General features: G+C 40.1%; 1 protein-coding gene across 6 annotated transcripts in view; it reads right to left on the bottom strand.

Moving 5' to 3' along the window:
• The window catches only part of Washc2c (WASH complex subunit 2C), a 48,857-nt gene that overhangs the window by 13,182 nt on the left and 12,042 nt on the right, over positions 1 to 23,633 (bottom strand). For 5 of the 6 annotated variants that reach the window (XM_055604176.1, XM_055604179.1, XM_055604178.1 and 2 more), the window contains exons 6-21: positions 23,413 to 23,474; positions 22,038 to 22,085; positions 21,219 to 21,326; positions 20,028 to 20,109; positions 18,837 to 18,896; positions 17,460 to 17,575; positions 16,997 to 17,054; positions 15,558 to 15,617; positions 14,607 to 14,792; positions 12,835 to 12,962; positions 10,886 to 10,972; positions 8,224 to 8,325; positions 6,513 to 6,641; positions 3,988 to 4,160; positions 1,585 to 1,687; positions 28 to 180 (exon numbers count right to left, since the gene is read on the bottom strand). In XM_055604176.1, the coding sequence (XP_055460151.1) occupies positions 28 to 180; positions 1,585 to 1,687; positions 3,988 to 4,160; positions 6,513 to 6,641; positions 8,224 to 8,325; positions 10,886 to 10,972; positions 12,835 to 12,962; positions 14,607 to 14,792; positions 15,558 to 15,617; positions 16,997 to 17,054; positions 17,460 to 17,575; positions 18,837 to 18,896; positions 20,028 to 20,109; positions 21,219 to 21,326; positions 22,038 to 22,085; positions 23,413 to 23,474 (1,655 nt within the window). The remainder of the gene's footprint in view (positions 1 to 27; positions 181 to 1,584; positions 1,688 to 3,987; positions 4,161 to 6,512; positions 6,642 to 8,223; positions 8,326 to 10,885; positions 10,973 to 12,834; positions 12,963 to 14,606; positions 14,793 to 15,557; positions 15,618 to 16,996; positions 17,055 to 17,459; positions 17,576 to 18,836; positions 18,897 to 20,027; positions 20,110 to 21,218; positions 21,327 to 22,037; positions 22,086 to 23,412; positions 23,475 to 23,633) is intronic. The other variant, XM_055604177.1, reaches the window with a different exon arrangement.

Genomic DNA, 23,633 nt, shown 5'->3' with positions numbered 1-23,633 from the left:
TACTGGAAAACCAAAGATGCAGCTTACCTTCTCCACCACTTTGGTCACATCAGCAAGCCTCACTTCTGGGGACACTTTGGCATTATCAATCTTCACATTCACAGGTTTCACAGCAGGTGGTACCTCCTCTTCCTCCTCATCACTAAACAAGGAGGGCATCTTGGGGACGTTATCCTTTTTCTACCAAGAGAAGAAATGATGGTATCCACAATGGCTAAAAACATGGATGAACATCATGGTGATGTATAAAGCCAGCTTAAACCAGACCTTTCAGGAATGAGCCAATATAGTGGAGAAAGAGCCGATAGAACAGTAACAATGGCTTCAGAATGGAAGCCATAACATACAGGATTCAGTAACAATGGCTTCAATATGGAAGACATAACATACAGGATTCCTTCAGACTTGTGATCATAGCACTTCACAGCTTGTTACTGCCACCAGAACAATAACTAGTCTCTCTCCTCTCACACTCAGTAGTTGCTACCCCAAATGTGTGCTCTTTGCACTAAGGGACAGCAATGAGTCAACCCACTGTGGCCTTCTCCTTGTCTGCAGCTCCTCTTCCCCTAACATTCTTTAATGTAATGCCAGCTCTCACATGCCCACACCCTGGATTCCTGACTATCTTCATGTTTACAGCAAGTCCCAGATGCAAATGTCACCAAGGTTCTGCTCTCTTCAGCATCAGTTGCTTCTGTGAATAAACATTTTACCTGGTCCTTTCTTTATCTTACTCCTTATCTACTTATTCATTTATCTAAATGCACCATACACTACATGACCAGGCACAGTATTTCACACAAAGTAGTTGCTCCAGTTTTCAAGACATTCAGCTCAGCTCATCAATTTCTTCTTTGGAAGGCAGGGAGTTTAGAGAGTAGGAAACTGAGGTTATGTGACCAACCTGGAGCCATGAGGAAGCAATGCCTAACCATGTTAGGAAGGCTTATTTAGGATGAAAGGGCAAGACTAACTATAATTGAAAATGTTGTAGAAGAAAATTGGGGTAAGAGGATTTTTAGTTATCATCAGGAAAAGATCCTTAAAATGCAAATGATTCAACTTGAAATCAAAGAAGACAGAAGTTCACAAAGAATACAGAAGACAACAGGCAATACTTAAGTGATTAAAGAAAAGAAGTAGACCAAATCAGACTGTTAGAATTTAAAGATGAAGTCTCCCCAAAGGCTCAGGTATGCAGAGCTTGGCACCTGCTAGCAGTGCTGTTTGGGGAGGTTCTAGCAACTTTAGGACATAGGGCATTACTGGAGGAACATCACTGAGGATGTGTCCTTGGGAACTATGTCTTGCCTTCTTATACCTTGTCTCTCTAGCTGCTTCCTGTCCACCATGAATTGAGTAGCCTCTATTACCGCGATGTTCTGTCTTGATGAAGGTCCAGAACCAAGGGCTAACGACTGACCCTCTGAAACCATTAGTCAAAATGAGACTTTCCTCCTTTATGCTAAGTTGTTGTCACTGCAAATCCAAGGATGGGCTTTCAGATCTGACAAGGTAGCAGCATCTCTACTCACATAGCACAATCTTACAGGTATTTTCTGAGTCTAAGAAAATAGATACCATTGTTGCAGGAGGAACAGACTCAGAAGGAAAACCAAACAGGGAGCTTCCACTATCATCGTCATCTTCAAAGAGAAGTGATGTTCTCTGAGTCTTCTTTTGGCTAAATGAACAAACAGAAGACCAAATTCAGGAAAACTGTAATTTAAAAGCAAAAGCACTGTTGTTTTTTTTTGGCCACATACACAGTAACTACTCACACCATTTTTTTTTGACTTTGTACAGCTTAAAGTTGGTGACTTTAAAGAGCTTTAGATAGAGAGGATCTGATTTTACAGGCAGCAGCCTCTGCCTATCACTCTAATGCAGAGAGCAAGAGACCTACTCATAAAGCCTTGCCCGTCACTTTCCACATGATACAGCTGCTCTAGGTCTGAACGGTACGCTGCACTCCTGGCAGCCATAAGCACAGATGCTCAATTATCACCGCCTCTAGCAGAGAATGAACCAAGAGCAGCTATGCCTATTTTCATCATGTCCAGGAAGGCAGCTGGGACCACAGAACCAGAGTCAGCTTATGTGATGTAACTATCTTTTCCACTTTCTACTTCTCTGATTCAGAGTAGCTTAATTGGGATATAATTTACATAATAAAATTATCCCCTTTAAAATACACATTTCAAGAATCTTTAGCACTTTGAGATCTGAACACTATCACCACAGTTAACATTTTCATCACCTCAAAAAGGAACTCATGTCCATTAGCAGTTAACTCTCCATTCCCTTCTCCCCTCAAGCCCTGGCAACCACCAACCTACTTCCTCTCTAGATTGATCAGTTCTGGACATAAATAGAATCATATACTCTGTGGTCATATGTGACTGACTTCTTCAACTAATATATTTTCTAGGCTAATTCATGTCCTATCATATACTGGTACTTTATCCCTAATACTGCTGTGTGAATGTACAACATTTTGTTTATTCATCACCTGATGAACACTTAAGTTGCTTTCTGGGTACTGACAGATTAATACTACAATGGACATTCTTGCATAAGTTTTATCTCAGCATGTTTTTATCTGTCTTAGTTTTATACCAAAGAGTTCAATTATTGGATCACATGGTACCTCAGGCTTAACATTCTGAAGAAACACCAAAACCATACTCCCAAGTGACTACATCATTTTATATTGAACCAGATCTTTACTTATACTCAACTGTACAAAGACATTTTTGAGATCTGATCAAATCTGTGAAATACTTTCTACACACAACATTTTAGACACCTTCAAGATCAATTAAAGGTATAAAGAATCTGGGGCAGAGAGCATTACTGAAAGCCAGGAACTGTGTGGCTGGCACCCAGACCTACAGATAAGATATGTTTCAGGTCATCAGGTTCACGACAATGTGTGTGGTTAAGGTACACATGTGCAGAGGATGATCAACTACAGTGGAGCTACAGAGGGACACCATGCCTGTGCTCTAAGTCCCAGGGTTCCTCCTCTCTTCCTCATGTCTGGATGACAGAAGGCACTTAAAAGAGAGGGCTTACACTGACCCTTGACAGAAGCTGGTCAGAAAAGCAAGAAGACTATCCCAGGAAGGAACATTGAAAATAAGAGAATAAAGTATTTACTGCACTATGCTCAATGCTGCCCATGTGCCAGCCACTGCCTGAAGTATTTCACATTATGAGTACATGATTATCTCAACAGACCAATGGGAGATGAGGCCCAGAGAATAGGGAACTTGCCCAAAGTTTTTCCAATAGGAATTGTAGAGCCAGTATATATACACATACATACAATATATACATACGTACACACATCAGGTGTCAAGGCTTGGGAGCCTAAAAGCCAAAAACTAGAGAAATCTGAGGTACTTTTAATTTTAATCCATTTACGAAGCGCACCACCTAATGCACAGTATTTCCACATTCAATGAGCTGCCACCATTTCTACCACCACTCAGCTGAGCTTTACCACCATTTTTACCAGAAGAAAAAAAAGATGGAGTTACTCTGAATAAACAGCTATCCAGGTGGCACATAGCATGGTCCATGTCACAAGCCACCAGCTTCAGCTGAGAGAATAGCACCTAGACCAGAAGGCATGGTCAATACATGCTGGCAGTCTACTCCAAATATTGTATTTTTCCACATTCAGGATTTCCATTAAAGTAACAAACCTTTAAGTAACTTTCTTAAGTGTATCCCTAAAGAAGAAGGGGGACATAAAAGATAACAATATCATTCTTAAACTCCTAAGAGAAAAAAAAAAAAAACAAAAAACTGTTTCAAATTTAAGAAAATGCCAGAAAACAAAAACAAAACTCAAGCAAGCTTTCCCAAGGCCTTCCTATGGATGAGCAAGGGCAGCCCCACTGGTATATGTGTGACAATGAGGCATCAGAAACACTGTCTCACACATAACCTTCCCTGCAACTGTAAAGCTCTCACCTGTCCTTGGCAATAGCAAACAGATCCACATCATCATCATCCTCTTCAAACAGGTTGGTCTCTTTCACAGCTTTCGCTTCTTGGCCTTGGGTGGTCCCCGAGTCCCACAGTTCTCCTTTGGACTTATTGTCAGGTGCTAACTTGGTATGTGAATCAGCAATATTCCACTGGTCCTTAAAACACAAGACACACTTTAAAAATCCACAGGGCAGTGCTGACAAAATGGTCAGGGGGCAAAAAGCACTTACTACAGAACCACGAGGACCTGATTTCAAATCCCTGGAGCTCGTATTTAAAAGAAACAGGTATGCCCATATATGCAGTGTCCCCAGCATTGGGGCCTAGCCAAACCACACCTATTATGAGGCATGGACATAAACATGCCTCACCTCCTCCACTCAATACATATACATGCTCAGGTTCTCTCTCTGTCTCTGGCTGGCTGGCTGTCTGTCTCTCTCACACACACACACATATACACATGCCAGGAGCTTGAGCACAGATAGCATGATCTAGTGGGTACCTGAAATATAGAACATGACAAGTAAAATAAGTTTATTTTCTGTTAAGTTACAATCAAATTAAGAATCAAACATACTCAAAGAAAAGCCACGTCTTTGAACAGCTGGGTTCTAGACTACACACACTTTCTCACTCCTGCTTCCTCCAAGTGTGTTCAAAGTTCTCTGTGGTGCCACCTTGTGTAAGGACAAAAGAACTTGTCTATTTTAAAAAAACAAAATTATAATAATTAATTATATACAAATAAGTGTAAAAAGTAAGATTACATCAACTTTGGAAGGAGATTATTTTAAGTAAAATCCTAATGCAAAAGAAGGGGGTCAAATAGGACAGGGAAGGGGACAAGAGACAGTAATGGGGAATGATGTTCAAATACATTATATGTATATACAAAAACTATAATTAATAAAAGACGACTCATGGTTAAGAACTGCTCCTTAACCAGCCATGTTCGGTAATGATTACAAAGCTTAAAAAAAAATTTCAGTAAGAAGACCACACCTATGACTAATACTCTTAAAGTCCCAAGTGATCCCAGAGAGAGCCAAAGAGTGAATACTGGAACCCTGGTCACCTTTATTCTTTTGTTCAGCAGCTCTGGCTAGGATTGTTCTTTTCTTGACACCACTAAGATGGGAAAAATTCCACAAAGAAATGATAACAAACAATGCTAAAAATAAAGAATGGGTATGTGGTATGAGAGGATGATAGAATTGCTGAATAAGTCTGAGGACCTGAGTTCAAATCCTTATACCCACATAAGAAACATTAGGCACTGCCATGCATGGGCGGAGCTGGAGGGGATGAAGACTTGAGGATTACCAGGGTCTGCTAACCACCAGCCCAGCTCTGCTTCAGTGAAAGACTATGTCAAAGAACAACAGTGATAGAGCAGACCACCAGGCATGCTCCCCTGGCTTCTGAAAAGGCTCATCTGTACACTTGTGCTCATAAGCTGTAAACATGTATACTATACACACACACACACACACACACACACACACACATACACACACACACACACACACACACACACACACACACACACACACACTCAAGTAAAGAAGAATGGACAGTCCATAATAAATTTACACATTTGAGAAGAAAACATAAATTAAGCCATTTTAAGATGCTTTCTATAAAAACTATTTAATTACAATTTGTCTCTAACCTAGTGCCCTTTTAACATCCCTAAGATAAAAGAGCAAACATAATTACACAGGACTATTTTTATTATTATTATTTTGGTTTTTCAACACAGGGTTTCTCTGTGTGGCCTTGGCTGTCCTAGACTCACTTTGTAGACCAGGCTGGCCTCAAACTCACAGAGATCCTCCTGCCTCTGCCTCCCTAAGGGCTGGAATTATAGGCATGTGGTATTATGACTGGCTGGTAGATTATTTTTAACAGCTTAAATTTCTTTTGAGAAGGGATTCCAAGGAACCCAGGCTGGCTTTAAATCACTATGTGGCTAAGGATAATCTTGAACTTCAGATCTTCCTGCCTCCTCCTCTCAAGTACCAGGAATATAGACAGTACCTGGCAATTAAACTCAAGCTTTCTAACATCCTACGTATGCTGGCTTGTTGAAGACACAGAGTAAAACCTGAATGAGCTGATCTTGCTAAACCCTTCAGCTCACTACTGCAGATCATATTCAATCCCATCATGCTTATCCTCAATTCTCTGTTTTCTGTCATACTTAGTAAAACATACCCACAGGTTCTTTTTCACCTAAAATGTATCTTAAATATGAATGCTTTTTCCTTGCTATCTTTTATTACAGAGCTTCAGTCTTATGGTGGAAGCCATATTTACTCCATTTTGAAATACTCATGTTTAACATATTAAATATTTTTATTTAAAAGGTACAATCTTGTAGGCACCATCTTTCAGTGACTAAACTGTGGTGAGTATAGAACAGTAAGCGAACGTGTTTAGGACAGCACTAACTTTTCCTTCATTCCCATCAATACCTCCCATGTGGGCAAACCTTAACCTACCTCCTCATCACTGCTGAACAAGGCAGATGCTTTCTTTTTGGGCTGCTCTAAAGGTTTTGGTTTCTCTTGATTCTGAGGTTGTAGAGACAAAGTCTGCTTCTTAGCTGCTGTACTCCCAAAAAGACTGTCCTAAAAGGATAAATGGTAGTAAAGTATAAAGAGGGGTCACCAACTCATATACATGAAACCCAAGTGAGACATCCTCCCACGTCAAGGGAGTCATCCTCCTACAAGGAACAGAGTACAACATGTGTGGAAAACCAATCACCAAATACCTGCGCATCTCAGTCCACAACCTCATGAATTACAAACCCTATCCACAAAAAGGAAAACAGGTTGCCATGGAATTCTTTTGATTAAAAAAAAGTTTTAATTATTCTTGTGTATGTGTGCATGTGTGCACAGGGCTACAAGTGGGAAGCAGTGTATGTGTACAGGTCAGAGGACAACTTTAAGGAGTTACCATAGAACCTGAGCCAGAGCTTGAAAGAACAAAAGCACCAAAGGAAGGTCAAGATCGAGGTGCCCCTGCCCAGTGTACCTGTGAGCATGGGAGTCGTGGCAGCAGCCAACAATCATACATTTCTTTCTAAGAATTAGAAATTAGATTAATGGCAAAACAAAGTACTTACAGAAAGTCGGAAAAAGAAGGTCTTATTTATAGTTAATTTATAATAAAGAGGGGCTGGAGAGATGGCTCACAGGTTAAGAGCATTCTTACAAAGGTCCTGAGTTCAATTCCCAGTAACCACATTGTGGCTCACAACCATCTATAATGAGATGTGGTGTGTAGGCCCACATGCAGGCAGACAGCTGTATAAATAATAATAAATAAATCTTATTTTTTAAAAATTATAATAAAGACTACAAAGGTATGGAACAGTTTACTAACTAAAATCCTTGGCATCCTAAGGATTGAACAAAACTTTCAGAGGGCCAAAGTTTGGTTTATGATGCAAAAATACTATATACTATATACCATATACCATATACTATATACTATAGCAGTGGACAGTCCTGAGCCAAAAGCCAATAATGGAGGTCTTTAAGTAAAGCCTGGTAAGATAGACAAGACCACAAGAGTAACAAACTGGAGTCCAGTGGGATGTTAGTGACAACAGCTTTCATTAACCATGCACTTAAACCCTGTACCAACCACTGTGCAAAGATGTGACATTATTTATTTCAGTGGCTACAATGAACCTAGTGACCTTTAAGCCATAAAAGATGGAGATGCTAATGTATCTGCATCGATGGAGCTGAGTATAGAACCACAGCTACATAGATCAACTGCTGCACAATACTACACAAAGGTTTGAATCTGGATCCTCTTACCTCTTTTCTTTACCACCCCCACTCTCTATACCCAAGTGAGAAGAAAGTGTAAACCTAAATCATGCTGCCTCCTCTTTCCTACTGTCATGTTATCCAAAATATTCTCATAGATCCTGGGTATAAGATATCCACCCTCTCCAAATAGTATAAAAAATGAAGCCTATTTGGCTTTCCCCAATAATTGAGACAAGATTTTAATGTCTTCCTAGTTGTATTCCTGAAAAGACTTGAGGGTCACTAATGTGACCAGACACCTGTGACCCGGAAGCCTCTCCATCACTCTTCTCTACTGCCTGCCACTCTGGCTACAAAGCCATCAAAAACAAATTTCTACTGTTCTAGGTTAATTATCTGGTGCTGCAGTAACAACATTTACCTCTTCATCTTCATCACCAAAAAGAGAGACTGATGTGGGGGGCTGGCTGGACAGAAGTGATGTACTTTTTGACTTACTTGAACTTTGAGAAGAAAACAAATCCTGTTGAATCAAAAGCAAAGCTGCTGGTTAGCTAGGTCTATCAGCTTTAATATCTGGTCAGCACAAAATATTAGACTAGAGCATGATGGCTTTGTGTGTCTATATCTGGGACCTCAGCATCCGCCCTTAGTGTGTGTGGTACTAGGAGAAAAGGAAAGCCACAAGATATTTCAGGTAGTCACTTTGTAGCCTGCAGGGCAACCATATTCCCACCCAAAGGATGTAAGGCAGGATGACATTTCCCAGTCAGTCATAACACGCAAACAAAAAGCTTCCTTTCTCTGAAGTATCAACAAGAAGCATACAAATTCTACCACAAAACAGGCTAGATTTGCAAAGTGTTAGGCCTATGATGGCGGTACTGTTACGATCTCTCTTCCTCAGAGAGTATATTACATCTTTTAAATAAATACAAATTAAACTCCCATTTTATAAAGTTGTGCTTAGCAGATAACTCAGTGGTAGAGTATATGCCTGAAAGTGCCTACTGTTCTATTACTATACTATACTATACTATACTATACTATACTATACTATACTATACTATTACTATTACTATTACTATTACTATTACTATTACTATTACTATGAAATGCTGCAAAAGATCTGTCAAGTTCTGAAGGTGTCCTCAAAATATATGGACTGTCATAAATGGACTGTCAGCTCAGACTGCAAGGAATACTCTGCAAACTGAGCTGCATGAACTAGAAACATAAACCAGGCCAACCTGTCCTCGGGGCAAAGGGACCTCAATACAAGAGCCAGATAATTAAACAAGACAAGAACATTTTCCACGACCTCTTTGGACGCTGTGTTTTTATTATATAACCAACATCTACCACTCATCAGATACAAACCTAATGAGTTCACTGACCTAGAGAGAATTCTTAGCACACTGATTTGCACTTGGCTTCATTAGTCCCCATGGTTTATTTACAAAGAGGCACTAGTCTCCCATGCCCCTCCTGGATTTTACATACTGACAAATGGGCTGGCCATTTTAAGAATATCAACATAGTTCAACCAAAGAACAAAAAACAGATTTCTACATTGTGATTTTGGACCTTCCTTGGTGACAACAGACACACACAAACACGCACTTACTTCTATTAACTCAAAGATGCATCCCAAAAAATTTTTAGTAAAACAAGCTTCCTGCCCACATTTGAGACACAGACAAGCACAAAGAATCATTCCAGTTCAATATTTTATGTCTAGACTGCCTTATGTTACTTCTCTTTGCCCAGCAGTTCTAATTATTCAATAAAAACCATTCACTCTATGATGCTGCCCATGGGACAAAGGCTTGAGGAGTGGTTTTAAAACAAGCATCCAGTTTATTAAACTCTACCATCAAGAACGGAAGTTGGGGAACCAAAACTATAGCTCAGTGACAGAGTGCTTGCCTAGCATACACAAGGCCCTGGGTTCAATCCACAGTCTCTCTGTTTCTGTGACTCTCTGTCTCTGTCACTGTCTCTCTGTCTCTGTGTGTGTCTGTCTCTCTGTCTCTCTCTCTCTCTCTCTCACACACACACACACACACACACGTACAATGAAATCTATATCCTGTCCCTGTCCCATCAACAAATGCAGAAGGAACAACATTGACTTCTGCGATGGCTAATCTTGGTTGTCATTTGACACAGCAAGGAAGATAGGTCTTCAACTGAGTACCTGCCTTCATCAAAACGGACTGTAGGGTATTTTCTTGATTGCTAATTGATATAGGAGGACACAGTCCACTGTGGGCAGTACCATCCCTGGGCAAGTAGTCCTGCGTTGTGTAAGACCGTTGGATGAGTGTAAGCAGGAGAGTAAGCTAGTGAACAGCATTCCTCCTTGGTCTCTGCTCCAGGTTCCTGCTCAAGTTCCTGTCTTGGCTTTCCTCAATAATAAACTGGAACATGAAATGAACCCACTCCTCCCCAAGTTTTGGTCGGTGTTTTGTCACAGTCATAGAAAAGCTATCTAGGACAACTCCCAAGACTAGGATAAAAAAGGCAACACAGCCTCTATCTGACACTCTCAGGAGCTGAGTTACAGACATCAGCCCTGCTTCCTACAGCTACTGGCTTAGAGACCCACCACGCGGGGATAGGAGCCCAAGCTGCTTGAGGCTTTCTGCCCACAGCCTGTCATCTGTCACCAGCAATGAGAGGCACACACTGTCATGAATATGTATCACAATGGTAACACACTAATAAGTCGCACTGCCATTAAAGGAAGCACCAGGCTGATTTCTTCTCTCAGATAAGCATCTCATCACAATTGTGAACCAACCATCGAGATGTAAAAATGTCAAAGGAAATGCAATGGATTCAAATCTAAAAGTAAAGGTACACTACATGTATTGTTTTCTGAAGATCACAGACTTTCAAGAAAATGTAGGGCCTCGCATATGCTAGCCAGGTATTTTATATCACTGAATTACATTCTCAGCCCAAGAGATTATTTTCAAAATAAGAACTGAACTATTTAATAGTCTTAAACCTCTGCTTGTAAGTTACTGATGTATATCTACAGATGAACGTCCAGAACTATGAAAAGAATTCCATACCTCAGAGTCTTCTTCATCTGAAAACAAGCCTTTCTGAGTCTTTGCTTCTGACACAAACTTCAGACCTTTGCTGGAAGGTACGGTGACCTAGTTCGAGCCACACCAAAAAAGAAGGAAAAAGAAAAAATACTATTAGGAAGTAAGGGACATGAAAACAAGTTGGCCCACTCATTCAGAAAATGTGCCCAGCATCTACTGTGAGAAGGCAACAAGCCAAGTACCAGGGGACTAAACATGCCCAGGACCTTCATTTGTATAAAGCTTACACAAAGATTTATATAGAAATACCACAGGAATTTAAAAACTGGTGTAAATTAGCCAACAAAGAACAAACAGTCTCACTAGAAAATAAGTTTCTCAGGTTTGATGAGGTCCCAGAACAGTGAGATGGTACAAACAAGATAAAACACAGGCCACATCGTATGTATACAGGAGCTTGTACTGTCACACGGGGCACAAGAGGGACAGAGGAAGGGCAAGCTGGTCTAGGGACCAAAATGATTTTGATTGCTGACATTTGGTAGTTGACACAATGTGACACAATGAGGCATGTGTGATGGTTACTCCTGGTTGTCAACTTACTACATCTGGGATTAACTAAACCCAAGTGATAGGGCACACCTGTGAGGAACTTTTTTCCTAATTAAATCAATTGAAATGGAAAAACCTACTTTAATCTGGATCTTTTAAAGTAGGAAGATACAACTTTAATCCAGACCTTTTGAAGCGAGATGGTCCACCTTTAATCTGGGCCACACCCTCTCTGCTGGCAGCCTATGTAAAGGACATGAAGGAGGAAGCCTGCTCTCTTTGTCTGCTTGCTCTTGCCTTCACCAGCAAGTCCATTCCTTCAATAGCCTTTAACCTACTTCTTCAGGATTCCAAGGCATACTGAAGACCAGCTGAGACATCCAGCCTTGTAGACTGAGCAACTATGGGATTCTTAGACAGCCAATGTTGAACTAGCTGGACCACAGCCTGTAAACCACTTAATAAATCCTTTATGAATAAATAAATATTATGTACACACAAATACACACACACACACACACACACACACTAAAGAAAGAAAAAACAATATAGGACATCAGTGGGATAAGATACCTCACAGAAAAACAGAATACAGACTATGTATGAAATTGTTTTAAATAAGTATTATCTTGGGTATGATTTTATGAAAAAAATTTTAGGACAAACTGGAGCCTCACGAATGCAGACTACCATTAGTTCTTCTATAGAGTTACTGCCAACCTCTGGCCAGTGACAATAGCAACTGGTCATAAAACAGTTTTCCAAGGACTGCCTAGTAAAACACGTAGGGTGGTAAAATATCATAATGACTATAAATTACTTGCAAATAGATCTGAAAAAAATGTTTGCACAAAGGTTCAGACATGTATTTGGCAAATCCTCACAAATCTGGTTAGCAGTTATTTGGAGTTTCATGTGTTTTCCAATTTTATGTTTAAAGTTTTTAATACAAATGTGACTGCTATTCTTAAGTGTCAACTTGGCACATTTGGGAAGAGGGAACCTCAACTGAAGAACCGCTTCTGTCAGATTGGCCTGTGGGCCTATCGGTCAGGCATTTTCTTGGTTGCTAATTGATGAAAGAGAGCTCAGCCTACTGTGAGCAGCGCCACCTGTAAGCAGGTGGGCTTGGGCTGTGTGAGAAAGTAGTTGAGTGAGCCAGCAAAAGCAAATCAGTAAGCAGCATTCTTCCATAACCTCCTCATAAGTTCTTTCCTTAGTTTCCTTAGGGCTGGACTGCAAACTGTAAAATAAACCTTTTCCTCCCCTAAGTTGCTTCGATGAGTGTTTATTCACAGCACCAGAAGGCAAACTGGGACAATAAACATGAAAGAGAACTAACTCTACATCCCTCAGAGATCCAGGTAAATTGGTACTGTAAGTTGAAGGCCAATATCCCACCATCCCCTTCTACTCACCATCTTATCTGCCTGTGATTTGTTTGCATCTGTCTGACTCACGGAAGCTTCTGGCAAACCTGCTGCTTTTTCTTTGAACAGATCTCCTTCCTCGTCATCAAAAATAATAGCAGTGGACTTGATTTTGTCTTAAAAAGAAACCATGACATAAAATTACACCAAGGTCAAAATCCTACTACAAAACTGACATGTATACACCCATCCACACACCCACATGCAATTATCTCCCAAAGATAAATATTAAAGGCATCTTATATCTTCATCATTTACAGAGAAATAAAAAGTAAATGGACCATACTCTTCATTTAGTATTGTTCCCTTTCATTTTCCCTGCAGTTCTGAGGACTGACCAGAGAGGGTGACATGCCAGTCGAGTGCCACTGAGCTACTCTCCCTAGTGTCATCACCCTGGTACTCAGAGAGCAACAGCAGTTCAAATAAAGACAGACACTAACCATCTGAATGAGTCCTTCTCTCCTTCTCCAAACAGAAGTATCCTATGCTAAATGCATCCAAGACAGGATTAAAAAGTAAAGATCACTTTAAAGGGCCAAAAGGTCATTAATTCTAGGAATGAGATGGTGAAGGTTGACTTCTGTTTCCATTAAAATCAAACTATACAGAAGTAGATGAAAGCAAATGCTGGAATTTCCCTTATTTTCATCTGCCCACCCAGACAGGACAGGTAGAAGAGCTTGGTATACACACTTCTAAATCTCCCACAACTTCATGTATTAATGTCAGCTACTTATAAGTTTAAATAATCTGAGAAAAATTACCTACCATTTGTATTTTCCACTTAATGTTGAGATATATTCACAAGTATAAAAGTAAATCCCTCTTTACTTTTACAAGATCTATTTGTTTGTGTGGTTGGGTGTGTATATGGTCATGTATGGAGGTGTGTGCCCATCTGTTCATGTACACAGAAGTCAGAAGGTGTCTGGTGTCCTATCACTCTTTACATATTCCTCTGAGGCACAGTCCTACCCTGAACTTGGGCTTGTGTTTTCTCTAATAGGCTAGAAGCTAGGGAGCCCTAGTGATCCTATCTCTGCCCCTTTACAGCTGGAGTTCCAGGCATGCACCTAATGGCAGGCTTGTTCCATGGGTGATCAGGACTTTGTAGCAAGTACTCATAACCTCTGAGCCATCCCTCCAGCTGCTCATTCTCTTCAACAATTTTACAAAGATCCACTAAAAAGAAAGACCACAGTTTTCTTGATTCAGAAAAATCTGAGTGGTTCCCTACTTTTTGTTCCCCAAGCAAAGCCATGTGTCAGTGAATAAGGCATAGGAAAGACTTTAATAAAGACTTCAGAGGAGGGAAGTAGAGCACTGAGCAGGCAGCAGGCCAAAAAAAAAATGCTACCAGGCCAAGGATAACCTAAGTCGAGAAAAGAGAAGATGGGAATTAAGCAACCAGCATGTTCTGTTCATGTAATTTCCCAGAGCTGCTAGGAGGAAGTATGACTAAATTTCTATCTGTAATTTGAAAGGCAGAAGCAGAAACTTTTGAGAAAAAAAAAAATAGAAGAAATTCAGATCCCTATTAAAAAAATAAAATAAAATAACCTCAGTAATTAATTTCCAAAGCAGAAAAGACTAGACCATTAGGGACCCTCAAGGTTGTTGCACAATTTAAGCACAGACAAAGACAATGACAGTTCAACAAGGCATTCGAAACTGCAAGAGACACTGAACATAAAGAACTATGTCTCTTTAAGTTCAACGTTCTTCTCTAAGCTCCCAGAATTAGGCTGAAAGCGTACCAATCTTAGAAGGCTTGCTACAAGATGGCACAAAAAAGTTGTTATCATTGTCATTGTCATTGTCATCATCATCAAAGAGGCCAGCAGGAGTTGGCAGATGTGGGCTCTTCCCTGGAGTGGGCTGCTCATGTTTCTGAAATTCCTTCAGTGATGGGGCAGAGGCAGACCCAGACACATCGGTATACCCTGTGGATAGAAAGATAATCAAGCTATTAGCCAGGGAGAGTCTCCCGACTACAACACTACTCATGAGTCAGGTTCATCCACAAACACTTAAAAAATGAAATAACCTTTGGGTTACTGTTGGAGAGCTAAACCACGGTGCAGGATTGCTGGCCACTCAAGAAATTGCACTGATCCCCTCATTCTTTTCTCCCTTCCTCTGTCTGTCGGTCATCTCTCTCCCCCTCTTCTCTTCTTTTCCTCTCCCCTTTTTCCCACACCTGTAGTACTGGAGAAGAAAGCAGGGCCATGCAAAACGCATCCCCAACCCCAGAGCCTTGCAATTCAAACAGAATGTGAGCTCAGATCACCAGTAAACAAAGCTCTAGATATAAACACACCAATGCCTTCTAGGGCTCCCAGGTACCCCCTAATTCCTAGGCAGTCCTTATAAAAGATGACAAAATGGAATTTATACAGTTCTTAAGAAACAGCACTGGGATGACGGGTTAGCAGGGAAGTGATTGTTGTGGAAACATAAGGACTTCAGTTTAAATGTCCAGAACTCACAAAAAAGCAGGGTGTGGCTGGCACCTGTGCTTGTTGTAACTCAGTGCTGGCACAGAGGGTTGGGAGGCTCTCTGGGGCTTACTGGCCACCAGCTCAGTGTGAGACCCTGTCTCAAGGGAATATGAAACAGAGTGCTAGCACAAAACATTTGTTATCTTTTCTCTGCACACACAGGCACATGTGCATACAATACATACACACAGGAATAAACCCTGTTACCTAAAAGTACAGAAACAGCCCCGGCTGGGATTTTCTTTCCAGGTTTGGGTGACGGAGATTCTAGAATAAAGAAAAAAGGTCAATCATTTCACCAAATTTGCAGAGCATGGTAGGACACACCTGCGATCACAAAACTTTAGCAGCTGAGGCAGGAGGCCTGTAGTGCTTAAGAACAGCTCAGGGCTAAGTGATAAGCATCAGACCAACCAGGACTACAAGCAAAACCACCTCAAAAATAACAAGTGCCCACCCCTTCTCTGGAGTCATTGAAATGTGGCATAGGCCTGAAAAGGCATTTTGGTTTTTTTGTTGTTGTTGTTGTTGTTGTTTAAGCACAATTTTTCCTTAATAAGCAATTTAAAAATTATTGAGTTTTTTTTCATTTTTACTGATAACAGAAGCTTATACTTTAGGATTAACACAGTCTAAACTACAGCTCCCATGGAAGATGCACTGAGGTTAAACAGCAACAATGAGAACTTGTGGGGAAGCCAGGAACAGAGTAAGCAAGGTCTTTTAATATAGACCTAATGCTATCCTTTACAGCTCACTGCCATGAACTAGTGAACGGAAACAGCAAAAACCTATGAGATGGTAGAGAAGAAAATAAAATAAAAGCAGTGAAGAAAACAAGAAAAGTAAGTGAACTGACATGAAAGCAAGATAAGGATGGCCCCAACACAGAACATATCGCACGAAGGCTGTCACTTAAAACAATTTATTCCCAGTGTCTAAAGAACCACTTTAAATCTAATGGAATAAAAATTGTAGGCTTTTAAAAATCCCTACAGAAGATTCTGATGAATGCCACGATGAGGAATTATTGATATACTCAACACAATGTTCCCTTGAATTAAATGTCACTATAGTTAAGCTAGCCTGAGCATAGCTATCAAATACTTTTCCTTTTTGACTTTTTTTTATCATCTCTAAAAGGCAAATGTGTGATATGGGTCTGAAGATGTCCCTTCCTAAGACAGAAATTGGCAAAGACAAACTGTCTTCAACTGTTTCAAACCAAAAAACAGCTTTGAGTTTAAAGCTTTGGCTGTTCTGTCTCACAATGGAAAGAGCTTTAGAACATGTTTGCTGAGTAGTTTTTTGTTAACCTGATACAGTTTGACTTGTCTGGAAAAAGCAGGTCTCAACTGAGAAACTTCCCCCATCAGACTGGCCTACAGTTAAGTCTGTGGAGAACTTTCTTGATTAGTGATCACTGTAGGGGAACCTAGTCCACTGTACACAGTTGCAACACTTAGTTACATGGTCCTAGAAGAGGTAGAAAACAGCTATGTATGAGCCTGGAAAGCAACAGGATGATGGACTGTATGCTGCAAAGTTGACATATGCCCTTCCCTTCCCAAGCTGTTTATGTTTATCAGCAAAACAGAAGCAAGCTAGGATACCATGCAAGGAAAAGCATTCATTCCCAAGCCTACCTTCACTAACAGGAGCATTCGCTTGCTGATCCCGGGAGACTTCCCTGAAGAGGTCACTCTGGTTGCAGTAAAGCATAGGGTAATTTAAAAATGCACAGGCTGAATTTGAAGATTTCTGATAAGTATTTTATACTTTGAAGCTACATATTTACTGTCCTGCCAAAGAATCAGTCACAAAGTGTGGACTAGAGCAAAATGAACTTAATGTGGGCCTAGTCAGGAATTGAATAAAAGACAACATATTGGTAACTCAAGTACATTATCCACTATTGATATTCTCAGAGCCTCTCCTCAAATCAAGGGACAACAGGACATCAGGATATATTGTATTTCTCACTCAGTGGTTTCGACTACAACATGTCCCCAAGAATTAATGAACAGAAAGCTACTTTTCTCAAACACACTCAAAATTGCACACTCAATAACACAGATACAAAGAGCTTTGTTCATTAGCCCAACTCACCTCATCTTCATCATCAAAAAGTCCATGCCCTTCACTGAACAGACCACCTCTAGAGCCAAACGGTGAGAAGTCTTCATCAGTCAACTTGGGGGGTGGGAACAAGATGTCTTCCTCATCTGTCAGAAAGCAGTGTTGTACATGGAGTGTTAAAATGGTGTGGCCTGTGGTGGTGGCACACTGCCTGAATGTAATCCCAGCATTCAGGAGGTGAAGATAAAGGAATCAAAGTTCAAGAACAACCTGGACATGGTGGGACTGTGGCCAGTTTGGGCTACATACTAATTCTTTGGACTATCGCGCAAGACTTTGCTTCAAAAACACGAGATCGAGGGGAGAAAAACATCCAAAATTCTGGTATACCAAAATCAGGGTATAGTTGCCTCTATACCATGTACAGTATAGGCATGGACTTTAATGAAGCCATATTTCACAAGGAGCATCTGAGAGCAGAGTGATGGATTTCAAACAATCCAGGGAAGTCCCTCAGAGAGCCTTCATCTTCAAGTGAGTAATGTCTAGAGACAAAACTGACTATTAACCTATCTCTTTCCTGACTTACTTTGAGGCAAAGATATAGTTCAATTGCCACATACAAAAATTTAGAGAAAGAAAAAACAAACTAAGCAACAATCCTAGAGATGGAGACAATGGCAAGGGACAACAGCTGTCACTACTTAATACTGAAGGGTCAGATACAATATTTACTGAAAACTTTAGCAAACCATAGTTCTTACACACCTAAAAAAATCCTAGAAAGACAGGCAATGCCTAGACTAGCAATTCAAATATTCAAAAGCATTACTCCACACTAGCCTTTCTTCCATGTTAGCAATGTAAAACATGTATTCAGAAGCTTTAAAAAAAAAAAAAAAAAAAAAAGTGAATGTCTCAGGGCTGGAGAGATGGCTCAGCAGTTAAGAGCACTGACTTCTTTTCCAGAGGACCCGAGTTCAATTCTCAGCACCTACAAGGCAGCTACACCTGTCTGTAGCTCCTGTTCTAGGGGACCCGACAACCTCACACAGACATACATGCAGTCAAACACTAACGCACACAAAATAAAAATAAATTATTTTAAAAAGTGAATGTCTCAAAAAAAAAAAAAAAAAAAAAAAAGCGAATGGAAGCCAGGCAGTGGTGGCGCATGCCTTTTATTCCAGCACTTGGGAGGCAGAGGGAGGCAGATCTCTGAGTTCAAGGCCAGCCTGGTCTACAAAGTGAGTCCACGACAGCCAGGGCTTGTTTATATAGAAAAACCCTGTCTCAAAAACACCAAAATAAAATTAAAAAAAAAGAATGAAGACACAACCTAATTGTCAACACAGGACTTTGATAACTTCATGCTACATAAAGGCTCCCAATGAGTGAAGGGCTTACCATCTGGAGGTGTTCTCTTTTCCTTCTTCTCCTTCACTGTCCTCTGAGGTTTTCCATCTGCTGAGAGTGACTTATGAGAATCTCATACTTTTAACATTTTTCTCATACAGATACCGATTTGCTACTCATGTCTGCATCCTCCTGACACAGGCCAAGAGCAGAAGACTCAAGTTCATAACTCAGCTCCGCTGGAGCACTTACTTAGGGAGTGTCTCTGTAAGACAGAAGGCTGTCAGGTCATGCATACCAGGATTGTACTTAATGAAGAAATTACCTTTCCACTCTGTTAAATAACTAGCATGTACTGGACAGTGCATTTTTATTAATCAAAAATTAAGAGTAAAAGTTAAGGGGCTTCACAATCTGCTGTCCATAGTTCCCTGGGATGTCCATAGTCCATGCATGTAAGATGTTACCTACATATACACAAGTAGTAGGAAGGGGAGAAACAGGATACTCATAGTATGTAAATATCAAGCAGAATCTAAGAGCCACTGATACAGCTTAAAGCAGCAGTTCCCAACCCGTGGTCTCATCCCCTATGAAGGTCAAATGACTCTTTCTTAGAGGTCACCTAAGAACACTAGAAAACACATATTTACATTACAATTTATAAGAATAGCAAAAATATAGTTATGAAGTAATAAGAAAAATATTTTATATTTGGGGGTCACCACACACGAGAAACCATAATAAAGAGTGGCAGCATTGGGAAGGTTGAGAACCACTGACTTAAAGGTCAAAGTGCTTAGCAGCAAGCCTGACAACCACAGCCAACATGGCAAAAGGAGGGAGAAGAAACCAAATTCTGCATACACATCAAGGCACACACAGCCCTCCACCTAATTAAATGAATAACATGCAAAATAACAACAATAAAGGAGTCCAAGAAAACACAGCAAAGGACCAAGAACTAAAACTTAAGTCTATCATGCCTTAGTAATTACTGAACCCCATGTTTGGGTATAGTGGCTGTTTCTGATTCCCAGACCTCAAGGAGAAGGCAAGAAGACCCTTGCCTACAGTGCAGATTTGAGGCATGGAATATACGAGACTTTGTCTCAAAACAAACAAAAAACATCAAAATAATAAAAAACACACATACACACAGAGAGAGAACATGTGTGCAATAACACACAGCAGGCTGCAGCATGCCACCCATTGTCCTATTAACCTGCCTTCAGAACTGACCTGTCTGTTCCTCCTTCCGCTGGTTTAAGGTATCTCCTTTGATCCGAGCTGCCAGCTCATCAGCAAAAGATGTAGGTCTTTTCTATAGGAAAAAAAAAAAAAAAGAGAAAGAAAGAAAGGAAGGAAGGAAGGAAGGAAGACAGACAGACAGAGAAAAAAGAAAAGAAAAAGAATATTCTTTAACAAATTAGTAGATTTTACTTCTGGACACCTAATAAAATTATATCAACAGTCACAAAGAAATCAAACTACAAATAAAACAAGGCTTTTTTGTGTATGTGTGAATACACTTGCAAAAAACAGGGCTTTTATAATGAATTTAAACACATAAAGCCTATAGAGCTTAGGTAAGTAACAGAATTCAAAAAATATCCCCTTGAAAAGAGATACTCTGACTTCTCTGTTTTTAAAATCACTTGAAAAATCTCAATAAGAGAACATGAAAGTATGGCTGGAGACAAGAGAGTATTTGATCTCAAAATTTTAGAGCTGAATATACTCCCAATGGTTGACTTAGAAAAATCCTTAGCAGTAGAGGAAAGCAGCGCCTGTAAGGCAATTGGGTCATTAACTGTCTTTTATAAAACTATCAATCAAGGGACAAGAGAGACGGAGTTCACTGCTCCTGCAAAAGACCTAAGGTTAGCTCTCAGAACCCATGTCACGTGTCTCACAGCATCCTATAACTCCAGCTCCAATAAATCCGATACCCTCTTCTGGACTCTCCAGGAACCCAGATACAGGTGTGCACATACAGGCACACAGATGCACCAAAAACACATTTACAAATAAGACAAATCTTTAAAAGAAAAAGAATCAAATTAGAAATATGGAGGCTGTAAGATGGCTGAGTACAACGCTTGCTACGTAAGTGTGAGAGCCAGAGTTTTTAGAACCCTAGCACTTGCATAAAAAGCTGGAAGGCGCTATATGGATCTGTAATCTCTGAGTTGGGGGCACAAAGACAGAAGGAACCTGGGGATTGTTGGCCAGCTGGTTGAGCTGGTAAGCCCAGGTTCAGTGAGAGACCCTGACTCAAAAATTAAAGGGAAGAGTGACTGAGGAAGTCATCTACTGTTTACCTTTGACTACACACAATTACAAATATAAGACTATAAAATAAAATGACGATATTAAGAAGCAATGTGAAACACCATTCCTAAGACCTCACTGAGTGATAGCTATACTTACAGACTTAGCATTTTCCTCAATGTCCTCAATATCATCCCCCTCCTTCTCAGAGTCAGCAAAAAGGTCACCATCATCCTCTTCCTCTCCATCACTCATCTGTGTTGTATGCTGGGAATGAGAAATAGTAAAATATAAGTCATCAAACTAAAAAGGAGACACTGTAAGCTTTTGATAGCTCCCCTTCAGTAACCACAGTGTGAACATATATTCCACATGATAACAACTAAAGAAGGATTTACTTTTTAGTAAGAATATAAGAGTAAAAGTATCGAAGAGAGATATCAGAATATCCAAATTGTTCACTATTAGAGGAATGAAATTAGTCTTAATAAGAACAGGAAGTTCTGGTTAAAAAAGGAGCTATTAAAAAAGAGCAAAATTTGGAAAAGGAGATGACTAACCTAAATACATGACATACTTAAAAGAAAACTAGCTGCAATCATGAAAAATCTCAACATGTCATTCAAAAGTCATTTTAGGAGACTTGGGATACAAATAAAGTACCGAGCTTGCCATGCAAGCCTAAGACCTTAGGTTCAATCCCCAGTACCAACAGCAAAAAGAAAAGTAATATTGTCCAGTGTGGTGGCACACGCCTATAATCCCAGCATTCAGGGAGGTAGAGGCAGCTAGATCTCAGTGATTTCAAGGCCAGCCTGGTCTACAAAGTGAATCCAGGACAGCCAAGACTACACAAAGAAACCCTGTCTTGAAAAACCAAAAAAAAAAAAAAAAAAAAAAAAACAAAGGAAAATATTTTAGTATACATGTTATACTTCAACTAAAGCTTTAAAATGAATTCAATTCAATAGGCTTTACCTGGTTTTGGTCATTGTCACTACGACTGGCAAAATCTTCATCTGATTCCTGTGGGTGAAAAAGTTTTGCTGTTAACACAGAAAGATCTCATTGGTCTCTGAGGTAAGTGACTGTGTCGGGCAGAGGAAATGCTCTGTACACTCAGTCACCTTAAGCAGCACACAGGACGAATGACTGGCAATACTGGAAGAGATGTCTCGCTACCATAATTTTTGTGTTTCATTTAAATAGCTCTATTGATTCATTCATATCATTTATATTTTCCACTTCTAACCTTCAGATTTAAAGAAAGAACATTATGTAGTTAAATCAGAGGTGCCTGGTTTGTGTTGCTTTACATCGTGGACTAAATCTCTGCTACCTCTAATAGGATAACTACTTCATCAAGATCAAGAACTGAACATCATCTTGCTACCAACAATTTGGTAAAGAGCTACACTGACAGATAAAAACAAAGGACTTTAGCAGACAATTATCTACAGCAAGATAACAAGCAGGTTTATTTCTACTGCTAGGATTTCTATTTGCAGGCTGAAGGAAGGAGTGCAGAAAGAGGGGGCAGGTGGGAGAACAATCAAGAAATTTAAACGAGACACACAAAATGGTCTCCTTTTAGAATCTTATACTCCTTGTCTGAAGGAACAACTCAAGGCTCCAGACTGAATCAAGGTTGTCCTCTGTGGACCTTTAGACACTAGTAATTGAACATGAAGTAGATGCTTTGATTAAAAGGCTTTAAAAATTTATTCAGGAGCTGAAGATGAAGAAGTGGCTTAGTGGTTCAGAGAGCATGACGCTCTTGCAGGGGAACTGAGTTTGATTCCCAGCACCTACGTCAGGGAGCTCACAACTGCCTGTAGCTCCAGCTCCAGGGGATCTGACGCCCTCTTCTGGTCTCCACAAGCACCTACACACACATACACATGCACGTGCACGCACACACACACACACACACACACACTAATAATAATAATAACAATAACAACAACAATAGTATCTTTTTTAAAAGTTGTTCATTATAGCTATTTACTTTTTCCCAAGATCATTTAAGACAGACACTTTCCAAGACTGAGTTTCAGCCAGAGACTGTACTACATTGTCTGAGCTGTTCTATCCTTAAATACAATGGGAAATGAAGGATTTGATAGGAAGAACAGGTAGGTAACAGTAAAAGGGATCAAGGAAGTTTCCCTTACTTCTCTCTGTACAAATTAGAAAAAAAAATTTCAACCCTCAGGGGAAAAAAAATTCTTCAGATTCTGTACCTTAAGTTTTATGAAATCAGTTCACTAACTCTGCAACAGTAATACACCTAGCCTGATACATACATCCTAAACTTCCTACTCACCATGGCCTGCCCACACCATGTCCTTACCTCCTCTTCTTTCTCTTCTTCACTGTCCACAATGCTCCCACGGTCACTGCCTACAGAGCCTTCTGTCAGAAAGAGGTGTAAAAGTCAGCACCAATTTCATCAGAAAAATTTTTCAGAAAAAGTCTGTAGCTCCTTCTCCAAGTAGCCAACCACAACAGCAAAGAGACTTTAATGAAGCTATTGCCATTTAGTGGAATGAAAGCATCTTCCTTATTAATACA

This window comes from Psammomys obesus, unplaced genomic scaffold, assembly GCF_907164565.1.
Source record: "Psammomys obesus unplaced genomic scaffold, mPsaObe1.curated_primary_1811, whole genome shotgun sequence".
In the NCBI taxonomy this organism is placed as follows: domain Eukaryota; kingdom Metazoa; phylum Chordata; class Mammalia; order Rodentia; family Muridae; genus Psammomys; species Psammomys obesus.
Note: the sequence above shows the minus strand (reverse complement) of the source record. Positions and strands in the feature narration are given on the sequence as shown.